Source organism: Grampus griseus (assembly GCF_964374135.1).
Source record: "Grampus griseus genome assembly, chromosome: 18".
Lineage (NCBI taxonomy): Eukaryota > Metazoa > Chordata > Mammalia > Artiodactyla > Delphinidae > Grampus > Grampus griseus.
The window spans coordinates 75,929,781-75,948,315 of NC_139012.1; the positions used below are offsets into that span (position 1 = coordinate 75,929,781).

The 18,535-nt window shown below is 37.7% G+C and overlaps 1 protein-coding gene across 3 annotated transcripts in view; it reads right to left on the reverse strand.

Annotated features, from left to right (window-relative positions):
* CDK8 (cyclin dependent kinase 8) overlaps nt 1-18,535 on the reverse strand; it is a gene marked incomplete at its 5' end in the record, with an annotated part of 192,839 nt that overhangs the window by 121,925 nt on the left and 52,379 nt on the right. For all 3 annotated transcript variants that reach the window (XM_082675935.1, XM_082675934.1, XM_082675933.1), the window contains 2 exons: nt 5,442-5,582; nt 8,871-8,981. In XM_082675935.1, the coding sequence (XP_082532061.1) occupies nt 5,442-5,582; nt 8,871-8,981 (252 nt within the window). The remainder of the gene's footprint in view (nt 1-5,441; nt 5,583-8,870; nt 8,982-18,535) is intronic.

Genomic DNA, 18,535 nt, shown 5'->3' on the forward strand with positions numbered 1-18,535 from the left:
GATTCAGGAAGGCAGGGCAACCTTGGGGTTGGCTGGAAAATAACTATAAAGAAAGAGAGAAAAGAAAAAAAGGAGACTGGAGTCAGACTGTACTGGTGTGTTTTTTTTCGGTCTTTTTTGCCGTACGCGGGCCTCTCACCGCCGCGGCCCCTCCCGCCACGGAGCACAGGCTCTGGACGCGCAGGCCCAGCGGCCACGGCCCACGGGCCCAGCCGCTCCGCGGCACGCGGGATACTCCCAGACCGGGTGACGAACCCGTGTCCCCCGCAAAGGCAGGCGGACTCCCAACCACCGCGCCACCAGGGAAGCCCTGTACTGGTGTTTTTAATCTCTAGTTCACTAACACCAGCATGCATACGTTTGACAAGCGTTTTTCAAATTCTTAATCTATCACAGAATTTCTCCTAGGAAAAGAAAAATTAACTGAGTTTGAAATTTCACGATTTCACAAGAAAACCATCCCTAAATTTAGAAAGTTTTATAAAAAGTAATCAGTTCTCGGCTTCCCTGGTGGCGCAGTGGTTGAGAGTCCGTTTGCCGATGCAGGGGACACGGGTTCGTGCCCCGGTCCGGGAGGATCCCACGTGCCGCGGAGCGGCTGGGCCCGTGAGCCGTGGCCGCTGAGCCTGCGTGTCCGGAGCCTGTGCTCTGCAACGGGAGGGGCCGCGGCGGTGAGAGGCCCGCGTACCGCAAAAACAAAAAAAACAAAAAAACAAAACATCAGTTCTACTGAAAGAGGCCAGATAGAGTAAACTGGCTGGATGTCCTCACACAGGTCACAATGGAGTCACTGTTAGTGAGAACTTCTCACACTCTGTCCGTGTGCTTTAACTCAATCCAGGAGGACTACCTCTCACAGGAAAGAGTTCAGTCACTACTGCCAAATCAAACTTAGCTTCTACACAAAAAGTATCGAATATGATTTTGGTGCTTCAAGTTTTTTACTAGACTGGGCTCAGAAAAAAATCACCAAACTCAATACAATCAGGCTAACAGATCTCAAACCTTTCCTTATTCTGAGTCACTTAAACATATCTTTATTTGAAGCTTTCATAATATTTCACACTTAGTTTCTCTTTATGGTATCTGGCAAAAAAATCTTAGTATTCCTTAAGCCAACAGAACACTCCTATTTTAAATAAACAGCAGATAACGGGGGTGGGGTGGGGTGGATGGACGACGTGACCCAGCAATGCCTTTTCTCACATTACCTTAACGGGCGTCTTGGCTAACCGACTTGTATGGGGTGCTTATTTTATCTGTCACCTTGGCTGGACCACAGTGCCTGCGTATCTCGTCAAACAGTATCCTGGATGTTTCTGTCAAGGTGGTTTTGGATGAGATTAACATTTAAATGGGTGGACTTTGAGTTAAGGGGATTACCCTCCATAACGTGGGTGGCTCTCATCCACCAGGTGAAGGCCTTAATAAAACAAACTGACCTCCATGAACAAGAAGGAATTCTGCCAGCAGACTGAGTTTGGACTCAACTACGCCTCTTCCCTTGGGTCTGTCAAAGCTGCCAGCCTACCCAGCAGATTCTGACTAACCAGGCCTCCACAACTGCCTGAGGGAGCTGCTTAAAAGAAATCTCACTCTCTCTAATATATACACATTCTGTCTCTCTGGAGAACGGTGATTAATACAGATGGTAATGCCAGAACCAGGACTACAGAGTATTAGTCAAACGATTTTAATTTCCAAGGAGAGGAGAAAAAAGAAGAAAGGAGAAGGGTGTAGTCAAAGGAAACAACATAGCTAACTTACACACACCTCTGTTTTTATTTCTCTCTACTTACAGCAAACAGATTAAGTGTATAAGCAAACCAACTTATACATACATATTTTAATGCTCTAAAACTAAAAAGTTTACTTTGGATTCATAAATTATCTCACAAAATAAATACTGAATGTTTTTCCTTTCTAGCCCGTTTTTCTTAAAACATCCACACATGTGTACACATTACCACCTTCAGCCCAACAAGAGTTCCAGAATTATTAGATCTCTATTTCCTGCCAAGGATGACAGATCCCAGTTACTGAGTTACTGATCTGCTACTACATAATCATTAGTAGTGACAAAATTAATCTTTATTTATTAAATAACAACTATATATATCAAAGAACTTCATAACTCTATCATCTCAAATCAGTATTTCTATTAATAATAAAGCCAATGCTATTAAGCAAAAGCTTCAGTAACATTCTGGGCTACTTTCAAATGGTGTTTTTAGGCTGTCTATGCCAATTATCCACCTTAATATGAAGTTTCTTGTGGCAAGTCAGCAACTTAACCAATTGGTTCAATTATTAACATTAGAAATCTATGTAGGGAATTCCCTGGTGGTCCCAGTGGTTAGGACTCCACATTTCCACTGCAGGGGGCACAGGTTTGATCCCTGCTTGGGTAACTAAGATCCTGAAAGCCATGTGGCACGGCCAATAAATAAACAAACAAATATCTACATAGATCTATTAAGGTTGGTATCGTCTCATTTCATCTAAACCTGACTGAAAGGAGCAAAGAATATAATTAACTCGTAATTATATTCATTCTCATAGAGTAAATATCTCATCCGCAAATCATAACAACTATTTGAGAAGGGGTTAAAAAAAGGCATATCATACAGCTTCTAAAGAATGTTCTTCAGAGTAAATACTTGATTACTCCATATATGAATATCTTATGTAGCTATCGTTGAAAAACTATATAATATCAAACTCCAAAATTTAATTTTCAGCTGGCAGGAAGGTGAGCACATATTTTTTAAAAAACTATGATAATGAATCTTTCCTTCAAGAACTGAAGAATAATTCAAGAGGCAGGTACCTGAAACAGTAAGATCCAGCCTGGGACAGAGGTTATCGTTTTAAGGAGACGATGGTGCAGTGTGCCTGTGATGCACAGAAGGGTCAGGAGTTTGGAAGGATCACTAAGAAGTCACGCACAGACAGTACAGGAAACCACACTTCAGATGGGAAAGCCAAAGGAGGCAGCAGCAGAAAAACAACCACTTACATTTTACAAAATATTTTGGATGAACACACTTTTAAACAGAGAGCAGTGGCATATCAAGAAGGGCACAGGAGTAGGAACAGTTTGCCTCAGTGAACAGGAATATTTTATCACTGATACTGTTCAGAATACCGTATGCCAGCATACGGTAACAATAAAAAGTAACGGGCCTCCCTGGTGGCGCAGTGGTTAAGAATCCACCTGCCAATGCAGGGGACACGGGTTCGAGCCCTGGTCTGGGAAGATCCCACATGCCGCGGAACAACTAAGCCCGTGTGCCACAGCTACTGAGCCTGCGCTCTAGAGCCCGCCAGCCACAACTACTGAGCCCGCGTGCCACAATTACTGAAGCCCGCGCACCTACAGCCCGTGCTCTGCAACAAGAGAAGCCACTGCAATGAGAAGCCCGCACAGAGCAACGAAGAGTAGCCCCCGCTCATGGCAACTAGAGGAAGCCCGTGGGCAGCAACAAAGAACCAACGCAGCCAAGAATAATTAATAAATAAATTTTTCAAAAGTAACTACTTTTCGTCTGTTTATTATTTTTAAATCAGCTACAGACAGTGCATCCCTCTGTCACCTGCACCTAAGTGCACTGCTCCACTGCATCTGTCTCCTGGTACACCACCAACAGAGACTTCTGAGATGACCTGCTCTATACCGTCTCTGTGCCAAAGACAACTTGTTCTGGCCGTATCAATAGAAAGAGCTCTCCCAAGAGAGACACAAAAGAAATCAGACTTTGAAATTATTTTCACTATTGTAGTTAATACTAATGTGAGTAGTTCAGGTATATTATACATTAACATAAAAATTAAATACTGGTTTAAAAATCAGTTTGTATTCATCTAATGAACATACATATTTTAGTGATGAGAAAATACTTACATTAGAAAGAAAATGTAGCGTTATCGTAGCATAATTAACTCTATGGGGAAAAACCAGATTCTATTCTTTTAGAATCATAAAAAAGGTCAGTAACTCAAAAGTAGTAATAGTTTTTCCCTAAGTTCACTCTACCCCTAAAAGCTGAAATTTATATTCAGTTTCATAGAGCGACAAAGGATTTTTTTTTTTTTTTTTTTTTTTGTGGTACGCAGGCCTCTCACTGCTGTGGCCTCTCCTGTTGCGGAGCACAGGCTCCGGACGCGCAGGCCCAGCAGCCATGGCTCACGGGCCCAGCCGCTCCACGGCATGTGGGATCTTCCCGGACCGGGGCACGAACCCGTGTCCCCTGCATCGGCAGGCGGACTCTCAACCACTGCGCCACCAGGGAAGCCCACGACAAAGGATTTTTCACATTCATGTTCTATAAATTCATTGTTTATAAATAAAATAACCTAATTCTATTAAAAATAAAGGAAAATTTTTTGCATAAGGGAAAAAGTTATTTCAACCAAATTTCTGATGTGTTATTGGTCCTACTCTAAATGGTTTCTAGATTTGACAACTGGAGATAAACTAACTACCACTAAACTTATTTCAAGATTTACTGAAGACAGATGAAAGAACTAGAAACTAAAACACCTGACTGAAGGCCAGAGACTGAATGCAGAGAGCATTCAGAGCAGCCTGGAAAGAATATCTGCGTGAGGGGCAGAGCAGCTCCACCTCCAAGTTGGCGACGGGTTTTTTCCTAATGTACACATGTGACTAGAGACCAAGTCATCACTTCCAGTATTGTGTTTATAATTGTTTGAAATGAAGGCACACTTTACTAGAGTTACTACATTACGCAATATGAAAGGGGAAAAGGGGAATTTGAGATTTACATAATTTAAATCTATGAAGATTTAATGAACAATGCACCATTTAATCACCAATTTAATGCTATATGGGTTTTTTTAAAAAAGGGCATAAACTATTCTGCCATGTGAAATAAAAATAAAGTCAGTTTCTGAAGTTTCTAAATTCGTAAAAATTTATTGCAGCTTAACATGACAAGGCACTCAATAATGTACTCAATCATGATTATTAAAGGCTGTTGGCAGAGAGACTGCTACTAACATAGTGGGTTTAAAAATAAGCAGATGAATGCTCCTCTTCTAATATACAACTTAGGATACAGTAGGCTCCAAAGGGTTATTTTCAAGTTACTCATAAACATACCAACTTCTAGAGTTTGCCTGGCATATAATATTCAATGTAAAGCAGGCCAATACGTTATTTACAGACTTGAAGAAAACCCCGAAAGCTTAGCAAAACAAATGTGCCCTCTTTCACCTCTTCAGCACCAGCTTAACGTATGTCAAGAAGCAGGATGCATTACACAAAAGCACAAGGCTAGGCTAGTTTTGAGACTAGCATTCCCACTTCCTCTATAAGGTTTGCAGGCCTGTATAGCACTGATATCTAGAGACAACTAAAAAATCATCCAACTCCAAATGCATCTTTCTGGCTTAAACCTAACTATATTTCAACTTACCAAATCCCTGTGCAACACCCAGTTAGCATGCAGGTAGTGAATCCCATCTAGGATCTGATACAATAGTGACTTCACCATTCCCCGAGGTAACTGTACTGGCTTCTTGTTTGCTTTAGACGCTCTGTGAAACTTGATTATATGCTGAAACAAAGAAAAATATCACCAGAAGCTTAAAAAAAGGAAAGACAGTTTGATATATAATATTTTCCTAACAGAAAAACACTCAGGGATTTCCAAAGATTTGAAAATATAATTTCACGTTCTGCTGGATAACATAAATAACCTTAAATTTTCCAAATAACTAGAGCTAAAATGTCATTTCCTAAGCATATGATACGGTCTCAGAAAATAAATGATGACAACAGAGAAGTAATGTGATTTTATTTTTAAAGTATAATTAAAAATTACTTTCAGAGTTACTTGACCCCTGTTTATCTGGTGAAAATTTTCAAGAAAAGAGTATTTTTTATTCTGCAGTGATTAAATGAAAAAAAAAAAGAACAGATAGAGTTCTGGCTGGTTGACATAGCATAGATGTGGTACCTATTTACAATACATGAGTTATAAAGAAAGCAAATGGGAAAATATTTCAATTAAGTACACCCAAGCACAAAGGAATAACACGTAAATGACCAATTCACACTGGACATAATTAGAAATATGAAAGCTTCTTCAGACGAGGAAAAAAAACAGCCTTGTAACATCCATCAAAGGTTTCTAGGTATCAATATAATGTTAGTGGACATCCGGTAAACACAATACCACTTTATAAACAGAAAAATCATTTTACAAATAAATGTACCTCAACAGAAACAAGATACAATGTTTCAAACTCTTGACAGGTTTCATTTTAATTAAAGTTCTCTTAAACTGCAAGAAAATCTACAAGTCAGCTGCAGCCAACTCTGCTGTGTGCACCACTGTGCACATGCCTGTGTCTAACATGCGCAAGAGCAGACTCCTGACCAGTATTTGTGAGGGAATATCAGGCGTATTCTTGAACTTAATAAAAATAATTAAAAGAGGAGTGAGATATTTAATATTATACATTAACCTTTTCATTTCTACTTTCTTATGATATAGAGGTAGAAAATGGGTAAGAAATAACTAATGACTAATGAGTGAAGGAGTTTTACCTTCCAAAGAAAAAATAAAAAGCAAAGGTTTATTTCAGAAGGTAAGGGGTATCAGTCAGTACATATGTAGTATGATTAATCTATGCTTTCGTAGCAGCATTACATTATGTTAACTTCCTTCTCAGTAATTTTTTTAAAGTATTTAAGAAAAGGCAAACAAAACAGAGCTACAATAACTCTTAATAATCTAGACTGTTTGTCACCTATCCTAAGAAATGATGTGACAATCAAGTCTGTTCACCTTAAGAAGAACCAGTGGCCCTCAGAGCTTAAAAAAAAAAAAAGATTAAAATACATTAAAAAAATTAAAACCTGCCAGAGTAAGAATGAAAGGAACAAATATTTAGGGAGGTAAGATAACCAACTGATGCCATATACCACTTCTTTAGTTATATTCTCATTAGGGTATTACATATTACTTTTTAACCAATATTTTATAACTACAAAAAACTACAGTAAGAGAATTTTTTACCTTCATTTTTATTCCAGGGCAATATAACAAATATGCACTATGTATACCATAAGATTTCACCAACACCTAAGTGATTTTTTTAAATGATCTTTTTACTGCAACTGTTTTCTTACCCTCTGCTGCCTTACCCCATCTAATTCATTTCAATATCCAAATTAAAATAAGAAAATAAAATGGATAAAGAATAGGTTTTAATAAAATTGAATCACCATTTGGTTTTTATTAAAATGAGCATTTAAAGTACTTATTTGGCTTAAATGAGTATTAATAAGATGATGATAAAGCCAATGGTGACTATATGCACAACATTACATGCAGTATAATTTGTGAAAGCATAATTATACCTACATATAAAATTAAATATTACATACCAGTTTGTGAGAAACCATAGTGAATACAATGCGATCTCCTATGCTCAACTATGTTTTATTACAAATCACCTTTACAAACCAGCCTGGATATTTTCTCATAAATTTGGATTATATAATTTGATTTTGTGTTAGATTTCAGTATGATGAATGTTCAATTCAATACTGGCCACCCTGATGTAATGAATTTTTATTAACAGAATCCTAATTTGATTAGATCTCTTTTAAAAGAACAGAAGCCAACAAGAAAAAAATATTTACAACCAGTATGAACCCTGGACAATAGTTTCATAAAACAGAGAGAAAATTTCATGTGTCTATTTTCTGTTTGAAAACAGTTCTTTCCAGACAACTTACAAAAATAATTTGAATCAAACCACATTTAGTCATGGAAAACAGGAATCTACAAACAGTATGAAAACATTTTTTTCTAAATCTGAAAGCATATGACACCAAAATAAGTTTCAGTTTCTGAAGTCTGTTAAAGTTAAAATTATGTAAATGAGGATACTTCTGGAAATTAGCAAAAGAGTTTAAAACTATTTAACTATTTTCAGAAGGTGAATTTACTTTTAAACAGTTTTACTAGGATTTGTGCTAGTTTTATTTCAAAATTTTGTATTTGCATTTACGAACTACAGCTGAATGAAAGAATAAATTATTTTGAAGATTTTGAAATTGAGCCCGGATACTATAATCCCTTGCATGTTTTCTCTTTTATTTAGCTCAATAAATGCAGTCACGCTAACTTAGTAAATATAGATAGGATGCAAAACACAGTGAAATATTTAAAGACCTTATTACTTAGTAAATATCAGAAAAATATATCTCACAGTACTGAAGTAGTTGCTAATGAATTAACTTGACGTAATACTGGGTTTTGTTTACTTGTTTTGTTTTTTAAACTGAAATCTGTGTTAACATGTTCTTCACCCAAGACTGATCAGGATATAAGTTTTGTATGTTTCAAAATTATTTGGGCTATCCTATTACAGATTTTCATCTATATATATCATTAATCTTATCCCCAAGATGGCCTTTCAGGTTTTTTTTAAAAAATGTAGCTGTTATATTTAATAAAGGAGTAAATTTTATAGTTACTTAAGGCTTCTGTAAATCCTATTTTAAAAATAATCTGCTGAGGGCTTCCCTGGTGGCACAGTGGTTGAGAGTCCACCTGCCGATGCAGGGGACACAGGTTCGTGCCCCGGTCCGGGAAAATCCCACATGCCACGGAGCGGCTGGGCCCATGAGCCATGGCCGTTGTGCCTGCGCGTGTGGAGCCTGTGCTCCGCAAAGGGAGAGGCCACAACAGTGAGAGGCCCACGTACCGCAAAAAAAAAAAAAAAATGTAAATCTCATACGAAGATGAGCTCCCAAAATTGTTTTCAGTCAGTCCCTCTTAATCCCCAACTGAAACCATGGCTCCATGTCCACCAACAATTCACCTTACCCAGAGGTCATGTTCAGCGTAGTCAAACAGAAGCCATACTTTCCTATCAGCATGAGACAGAAACACCTTCTGAAGAGAGATGACATTTGGATGCTTAAGCTCTCGAAGTAACTGCAAAACAAAGGCGATTCATTAAAAATCTTTGCCATAAAAATAGCATTAAAAACCCCATACCATTTGTAATTCAAAGGCAATACAAACCTAATGGCAATCAATCCTAAAATTCTAATAAGTACCCATACAATTTTGAGATGCCCATAAAAATGAGTAAAAATCAGTGGAGAAAAGATACTGAAAAGATATAACTGTGTAAATCTGTCTGTATGGTTGCTATTGTTTAGTTGGTTTCTTTTTTTGTTTTGTTTTAATGTTTTTATTATGGTAAAATATATACATAACATAAAAAATCACCATTTTAACCATTTTCAATTCAGAAGCATAAGTACACTCACAATGTTGTGCAACCGTCCCCACTATCCATTTTAGAACTGTTTCATTATCCTAAACAGAAACTCTGTACCCATTAAACAATAACTCCCCACTTTCCTCTCCCCCTCAGCCCCTGGTAACCTCTATTCTACTTTCTGTCTCTATGAATTTGCCTATTCTAGGTACCTTATATAAGTAGAATCATACAGTATTTGCCCTTTTGTGTCTGGTTTATTTCACTTAGCATAACGTCTTTAAGGTTTATCCATGTTGTTGCATGCATCAGAATTTCATAGCTTTTTAACGGCCAAATATTGGGTTGGCCAAAAAGTTCCTTCGGCTTTCAAGTATAAATTAAAGACACATTTTTCAATTTCACCAAGAACTTTACTGAACAACGTATTCACCGTTTTGCTCCACTACTTCTGCCATTTTTCAGGCAACTTCATAATTCCATCTTCCCAAAACTTTTTATCTTTTTGAGCAAAGAACTGTTCCAGGTACCTTTTACAGTCTTCCAGGGAATGGAAATTTTTTCCGTTAAGAGAATTTTGTAAAGACCGAAATAAATGGAAATCTGAAGGTGTAACGTCTGGTGAATACAGCGGATGAATCAGAACTTCCCAGCTAAGCTGTAACAGTTTTTGCCTGGTCATCAAAGAAACATGTGGTTTTTGCGTTATCGTGATGGAAGATCATGCATTTTGTTGACTAATTCTGGAAGCTTTTCGTCAAGTGCTGCTTTCAGTTGGTCTAACTGGGAGCAGTACTTGTTGGAATTAATCGTTGGGTTTTCCAGAAGGAACTCATAATAGAGGACTACCTTGCAATCCCACCATATAAACAACCTTCTTTGGATGAAGACCAGCCTTTGGTGTGGTTGGTGATGGTTCATTTCGCTTGCCCCACATTCTCTTCCATTCCACATTACTGTACTGTACTGTACTTTTTTTTTTTTTTTTTTTTGCAGTACGCAGGCCTCTCACTGCTGTGGCCCCTCCCGTTGTGGAGCACAGGCTCCAGACGTGCAGGCTCAGTGGCCGTGGCTCACGGGCCCAGCCGCTCCGCGGCACATGGGATCTTCCCGGACCGGGGCACGAACCCGTGTCCCCCGCATCGGCAGGCGGACTCTCAACCACTGCGCCACCAGGGAAGCCCCAGTATCCACTTTTAATCACCCGTCACCATTCGTTTTAAAAATGGAACGTTTTCACTACATGTGAGTAGAGAATCGTATGCAGAAATACCTTCAAGAAGGTTTTATTCTCTTTAACTTATGCGGAACCCAAACATCAAAGCGATTCACACAACCAAGCTGGTGCAAATGATTTTCAACGCTTGATTTGGATATTTTGAGTATGTCAGCTATCTCCCAAGTGATGTAACGTTGATTGTTCTCAATTAAGTTCTCGATTTGGCCGCTATCAACTTCAACTGGTCTACCCGACTGTGGAGCATTGTCCAGAAAGAAACCTCCAGCACAAAACTTCGCAAACCACTTTTGACACGCTCAATCAGTCACAGAACCTTCTCCATACACTGCACAAATCTTTTCTTCGTTTCAGTTGTGTTTTTACCTTTCTTGAAATGATAAAGCATAATGTGCCAAAAATGTTGCTTTTTTCTTCCATCTTCAATATTAAAAGGCTACACAAAAACTCACCAATTTTGATGTTTTTTTTTAAATGCACACTAATATGACAGCTGTCACAATACAATCTAACAAAATTGATTCTAATGAAGTTAAAGACAACTCAGTGTTACTAGAGCTGTCTTACGGGAAAACTGAACAAACTTTTAGGCCAACCCAATACATTCCATTCCATTTATATACCACATTTTGTTTATTCATTCATCAGCTAATGGACACTGGTTGTTTCCTCGTTTTGGCTACTGTGAATAATGCTGCTATGAACATTGGTGTACAGGTACCCGAGGCCCTGCTTTCAATTCTCTGGGTAAATACCTAGGAGTGGAATTGCTAGATCATATGATAATTCTATGTTTAACTTTTCGAGGAACCACCAAACTGGTTTTCACAGCAGTTCTACCATTTACATTCCCGTCAGCAATGCATGCGAATTCCAATTTCTCCACACCCTCACCAACTTTTATTTACCTTTTTAAATTTTCTTTTTGTAATAGTCACATCCTAATAGGTATGATGTGGTATCTTGCTGTGCTTTTGATATGCAATTCCCTAATGACTAATGATAAGCATCTTTTCATGTGCTTACAGGTATATCTTCTTTGGAGAAGTGTCTATTCAAGTCTCCTGCCTAATATCTAATATGCGGGCTCTAGATTATAGGCTCAGTAGTTGTGGCTCATGGGCTTAGTTGCACGCGGCGTGTGGGATCTTCCCGGACCAGGGCTCAGACTGTGTGGATTCTTAACCACTGTGCCACCAGAGAAACCCTCTCTGCCTATTTTTGAATTGGGTTTTTTGTTGTTGCTATTGAGTTGTAATTCTTTACATAGTCTAGATATTAATCCCTTAGCAGATATATGATTTACAAATATTTTCTCCCATTCTACTAGTTGCCTATGTTTTGACATCACAAAACAATTAAACTTAAAACAAATCTGTAGCTTGTAATTATTTTAAAAAACTATCTACAGTCGTCCCTCAATATTTGAGGGGGACTGATTCCAGGATCACCCCTCAACCCCACCCTGCCCTAGGAGGGTACCAAAATCCCCCAATGCTCAAGTCCCTTATACTTTAAATCATCTTCAGATTACTTATAATATCTATTACAATGTAAATGCTATGTAATTAGTTGCTGGAGCATGGTAAATTCAAATTTTGCTTTTTGGAACGTTCTGGAAATCCCCCCCCCCAATATTTCCTATCCATGGTTGGTTGAATCCATGGATGCAAAGGGACAACTGTAACAGCAACAATAGAAAATACAAAATTCATCGCCACCAAATATCAGATAAGAACTAAGATCTGTAACTCTGTGAGATACAGTACCTATTTTTCCTATAAATTACAAAGGAAAGTTGAATAAAATTTTGTAAACTTTTCACGAAATAATAAAGAGCTTATACAGACAGAAACTTGCAAGTAGAACACATTTGCATGGGTTTATTAACCTTTCTCATCTCCTAGAAAGACATTCTTCTATTTAAAATCTTTCATCTCCTTATTTTATCTCCATTTAATAACCCAAGTGGCACTAATGATCCGTAAGTTAAAAAGCATTCCCACCCCACCATGCAAAAACAAATACAACAGCAACAATGACAAGAAAAAACTTCTCATGAAGCCTGACATTCTGTCTCTATCAGTTAGAACTGACTTAGTGCCTTGCAAATGTGTTCCAAATACATGACAGACATGTAAGAAAGCCAAGGTTTTAGAACTTAGGACTTCAGTACCTTTTCTAAGAACACTCTTCACCAAAACAAGTATCAAGGTAAATGTAATGTTAACAATATATTAGAGGCTCTGAAATGAATTCAGCAAAGGAAAGACTATGAATGGACTATATATTAAGTCATTTATATTAATGATTACTCTCTGGAAAGTGATGGTTATTTTATTCAGGAGCAAGATTAAATTCAAGTTATATATTTCTGCTTTTAGAATATAATTTACAACTTATGAAACTCCAGAGATATACACAAGTTCTCAGAAACTTAAGGTCAATATCTAAAACTGACCATTTGCTAATTAATAAACAAGGCAAAGAATGTGATACGGGAAAGCCTGGACTTCAGGGTCGCCCAAGCTCAGCCAGCTGGCTGGAAGAGTGGACCTGGCCCTAAGTGCACGTCAGTTCTGGGTCAGGGTTTTCTCCATTACCTCACAACTGGAACACACTTCTCAGCTGGGCAGCTATTTCAAATCCTTTCTGGAAATCAGCAGGGTAGAAATTATAACAAACAAACTCCAAAGCTTTGGCAAAAGCTCTCTCCAATGATTAGAAACCTACATATAAAGCTATTCTTAGATGTCACCTCCATCTCACCTCCAAGATGAGGTTTAGCTCTTGTATTAAAAAGGAAACAGCAGCAACCATTTTATTAAGCTCTTCCTAGGCGCCAAGTATGGGGCTAAGCATACAACATGCACCATCTCACTTAATCAGGAATTACCCTATGAAATATTTATACTCTTACTTTACAAAGAGGAAATGGTGGTGTAAGGGGATTAAATAATTTGCTCAAGGTCACATTCCTAGGTAGTGGCTAGAATCAGGATTCAAATGCTTTCAAAATTAATTAATTTCTAAAATACAGAGTAATTTGGTCTAACAACAACACGTCCCAAGACCTAACACCCAGGGGGAGTAATTCTTATCATCCAGAGACACAGATATTTTAAAAATATACTAGGTTATGAACTGGACAATGGTAGGCACTGTGTCTAGCTCAGCACTGTACTGCTAGTTTCTAGCACACTGCCTGGTACGTGCTCATTAAATACCTGGTAAAGACATGAATAACTGAGTTCACGAATAAAGAAAATACACCAACTAAAGGGCATCATACAACACACCCTTTGGCTTCTAAACTGTGGGCTAAGATCAATGCTTTCATCAAAAAATCAATCCACTTTTATTTTTAAAAAATCTGATTAGTCAAATATTAAGTCTTTGAGGGCAATGACTTTAATAGTAAGTGCTATTACTATGGTAGTAAGTAATGGTAAGTGTTATGGGCTGTCCTCCCAAAATTCTTGTGTTGAAGCCCTAACCCCCGGAACTTCAGAATGATTCTATTTGGAGATAAGGCCTTTAAAGAGGCAATTAAGTTAAAAACAGGTCAGTAGGATGAGCCCTAATCCAATCTGAATGGTGCGCTTACAAGAAAAGGAGATTAGACGCACAGAGAGATGACCACATGAAGAGGCCACAAGAGGGTGGCCACTTGCAAACCAAGGAGAGAGGCCTCACAAGAAACAACTCTGCAGGCACTCTGATCTTGGATCAACAGCCTCCAACAGTAAGAAAATAAGTTCCTGTTGTTTAAGCCACCCAGTCTGCAGTATTTTGTTATGGCAGCCTTGGCAAACTAGTACAGTAAATAGCTATTACTACTGAGTAAGTACAACACGCTATGCTGGGAGATGGGTCTCTGCGGGATTGGAGATGGAGCTGAGAGTCTCAGTGGCGAAATGCCTCTAAGTAAATATTTACACTGAAGCACTTCCAAAAGACCAGGAAGCTGGGCTACATTTAGCAGAGCTAATGCCTGCCACATGCCAGGCCCTGCGGCAGATGCTGCACTAGGTGCCGGGATATAAAATGTGCTGAGACCTTCCGCTGAAGTCCTCTGGCAGCAGACAAGTTCAAGTGAGCAGGCAGTTCGCGTGCTGTGGCTGCAGCAGTGCTAACTGGCATTGACTGAGGAACTAACGTGCACCCAGAGTTTACTGTGTCCCAGAAGTGACCTACGCTCCTCACACACTAAAACCCTATGAGATAACTATTATTCTCATTTTACAAAGAGGAAACTACAACACGGGGAAATTACATCACCTGCTTTGGGTCCTACAAGCCAGTTGAGTGGTAAAGCCAGAATGGGAGCTCAGGTAACCCGGAAAGGGTCTTAAGTGCTCCATGGAACCCCGTGAGGCGGGTGCTCCGACACTGGGGGTGGCGAGCAGTTTTCATACCTGATGGGCTTCAGCACCCCACACAGAGCCCATGGGCTGCAGATGCCTCTTCTTGGCACTGTATAAGATGTTTTTGCCTTTTTGAAAATTTTATGTCCGAAAATGTTGAACGGAAAAAGGTTTAAATAAATTTATACAATGGTTTCATCACAGAAACCACCTAAGTTTTCCTAATTCTACTGGGAATAAAATCTTATAATTTCCTGAGTACTAAGATCACTGGTAAAAATACAAATGTTTTAAAACATCATTCGTCATAAACTTAATTCATTCTAATTAATGCCACACAATATCACCCTTAATCTGAACTCTAAAAGTACAAATAAAAAATAAATAGCATTTAAAACTATCTTGTCAATAAATACCACTTACATGGTGAGTGAGAAATAGGTAAGAAAACCTCTAATATTCTCAAAATAACATTGATTTCTAATATTAAAATTTTACAATATAGCAAAAATAATAAATTCTAAATGTATGCCCTAAGTATGAGAGTTGAGTTGAAATTACTATAAAAGCATCAGTAAAATTATTCCAAAATTATTTGTTTTTTTTTAAGCTGTGGAAACTTTTCTTCAATTGAATTCTTGCAAATTAATTAAAGAAAAATTTAAAAAACCTGAGGTGCCTAGGTTAAAGCAGATGTGAGCTTTAACAGCAGCTGAACTACAAGGCAGCCCCTTGGTACACAAGAGCCCACTGAAGAGTTCTGAACACCACTAAGCTAAAGGGATCATGACTCACAGGAAGCTCTGGAAATACAGAGCAGGCCTCTTAGAATACAGTGAGGATGAAGACATGCAAAGCTCTTCACTTCAGTAGAAAGTCTCGGAGTTCTTTCCTTCTTCCCTCCCTTTTACAATTATTTACTAAACAAAAGACTATGCGTGAGAGCTAGCACACACTGGTGAAGAAATGCATTCCAGTCAGGCAGAGGTAGGACCACAAACAGAAAATAAGTTAACAAAAAATAAAAAGAAACTCCTTGTAATTATAATTTGTAATAAATGCTATGAAAGGAACAAACTGGGTGTAGATCGTAAGAGAATAATGGAGGTGACTGGTGGGGAAACCAGACTTCTCAGACAATGGACTTCCATAATAAATGTGAGGTCTGAGAAGACTTGTCAGACAGATGGGATCCTTTTTCCTTTTGAATTTTTATTATAGAAAAATCTTCAAAAGTAAATAGAATAGTAAAATAGAACCACCCCCATGTATCATCATCCACTCACAGCCTCTCTCATTTTATCGATATTCATATCCGCTCCTCCCACCCCACCCTGAATTATTTTGAAGTGAATCTCAGACATATGATTTCATCTATAAATATTTCAGTATATATTGCTAAAATATAGTCTCTTTTCTCTGACTGCAACAGAAAAAAATTAGTAGTTGACAACAATAAATTATCTGGAAAGCCTCACATATTTAAAAATTAAACAATATATTTCTAAATAATCCATGAATAAAAGAAAAAAAATACAAAGAAAATGGAAATTATTTTGTACTAAATGATAATAATAATACAATGTGACAAAATTTGTGGAATGCAAGTAAAACACTACTTGGAGGCAAATTTATAGTTTTAATTGCTTATATTAGAAAAGAACTGTTTTTAAAAATCAATGACCTAACGGTCCACCTTAAGAAGATAAAAAAGAGGGACTTCCCTGGTGGTCCAGCGGGTAAGAATCCACGCTCCCAATGCAGGGGGCCTGGGTTTGATCCCTGGCCAGGGAACTAGATCCCACATTCATGCCGCAACTAAGAGTCCATGCCACATCTGAGAAGTACGCATGCCACAACTAAGAAGTCCGCATGCCGCAACTAAGAGTCTGCATGCCGCAGCTAAGCATGCCACAGCGAAGATCCCACGTGCCGCCACTAAGACCTGGTGCAGTCTAAATAAATAAATAAATATTTTAAAAAAGAAGAAGAAGATAAAAAAGAAATGCAGGCTAAAAGTAAGTAGAAGAAATAATAAAGATAAGAGCAAAAATCAATGGTATAGACAGAGAACACAAGTCCACAATGAAACAGGGACACCACTATAGGAGCCACATTTGTGAAAAGATAATAAGAATATTATTAGCAACTTTGTGCCAATAAATTCAGTAACAAACAAAATGAACAAATTACATAAAAAATAGGACTTACCATACACAAGACCAAATATTAAATGTGAAGAGCTCTATATCTATTAGGGAAATAATATTGGTCGGTGAATTCTGTCCAACATTCAAGGAAGAATAACTGCAGCCATACAGAAACTCTGTCAGAATGCAGAGGATGAAGAAAGGCTGCCTAACTTGTTCCGTGAGGACAGCACAACTTCGATACCAAAGACAAAAACATTACAAGCACGATAATCACAGGCTAACGTTCTTCAAAAGACCTAAAACTCCTCAGCAACACATTAGTAAATCAAATCAAGTGATATATAACCAAGCAGGGTTATTTTTGCAAAATATATATTATATATATAGGGTTATTTTTGCAAAATTATTGCAAAACTGCAAAACTGGGTAAATGTTAGAAAATTAATCAATGTAGTCTACCAATATAACAGAATAAGAGAAGAACTATATAGTCATTTCAGGACATGTAGAAAAAAAGCATTTGATAAAATTCATTACCATTTACAAAAAATAGAAGGGAACTTCCTAAGCCTGACTGATGGTATCTATAAAAAACTTATAGCTAGCATTTAATTTGATGGTGAAACACTGAAAACACTTTCCCCCAAGACTGGGAACAAGTAAGATGCCTGCTCTCACCACCATTCAACATCTTCTGAGAGGCTCTAGCCAATGCAAAAGAAAAAAATCAAAAGCATAAAGAGAGAAAGAAGTAAGACTATTCCTATTCATAGATGACACAATTACTTATGTAGAAAATCCCAAAGACATCACCAAACCTACCAGTGAATTTAGAAATATAATGTATATATTTTTAAAAAATCAATTCTGAATACAGAAGCAAATACAGAAGCAAACAAGTGGAAAACAAAATTTTAAAAATAATCCCATGTATAATAATGTCAGAAAACATAAAATCCTTAGGAATGAATTTAACAAGTGTGTAAAGCCTCCACACTAAAAAACTATAAACATTGTTGGGAGAAATTTTTTAAAAACCTTAAAAAATGGAAAAGTATGTCTTTCTAAGCCATGAAAGAAACACATACTTTCATGGCTTAGAAGTTTCAATATTATTAAGATTCAATTCTCCCTGAATTGATGCAAACCATAATGTTAGCAGGCATTTTTTAGAAATAAAAATTACTAGCCAATTCAACAATGTACATGCTAATGCAAAGGACCTAAAATAGCCCAAACAATCCTGCAACAAAAAATAAAGCTGGTGGCATTATACCACTTCACTTCAAGTCTTGCTGTATGTAAAGTAGAGTTATCTGGTATTGGCTGAGGATAGACAAAGCGATCAATGGAACAGAATAGAGCCCAGAAATAGTCCAACACTTACAGTCATTTAATTGTTTACAAAGATGCCAAAGGAATTCAATGGGAAAGAATCTTTTCAAAAAATGATGCTACAATTGTACAGTCACATGGGGTGAGGGGAGGAGATGCTCAAACATTAC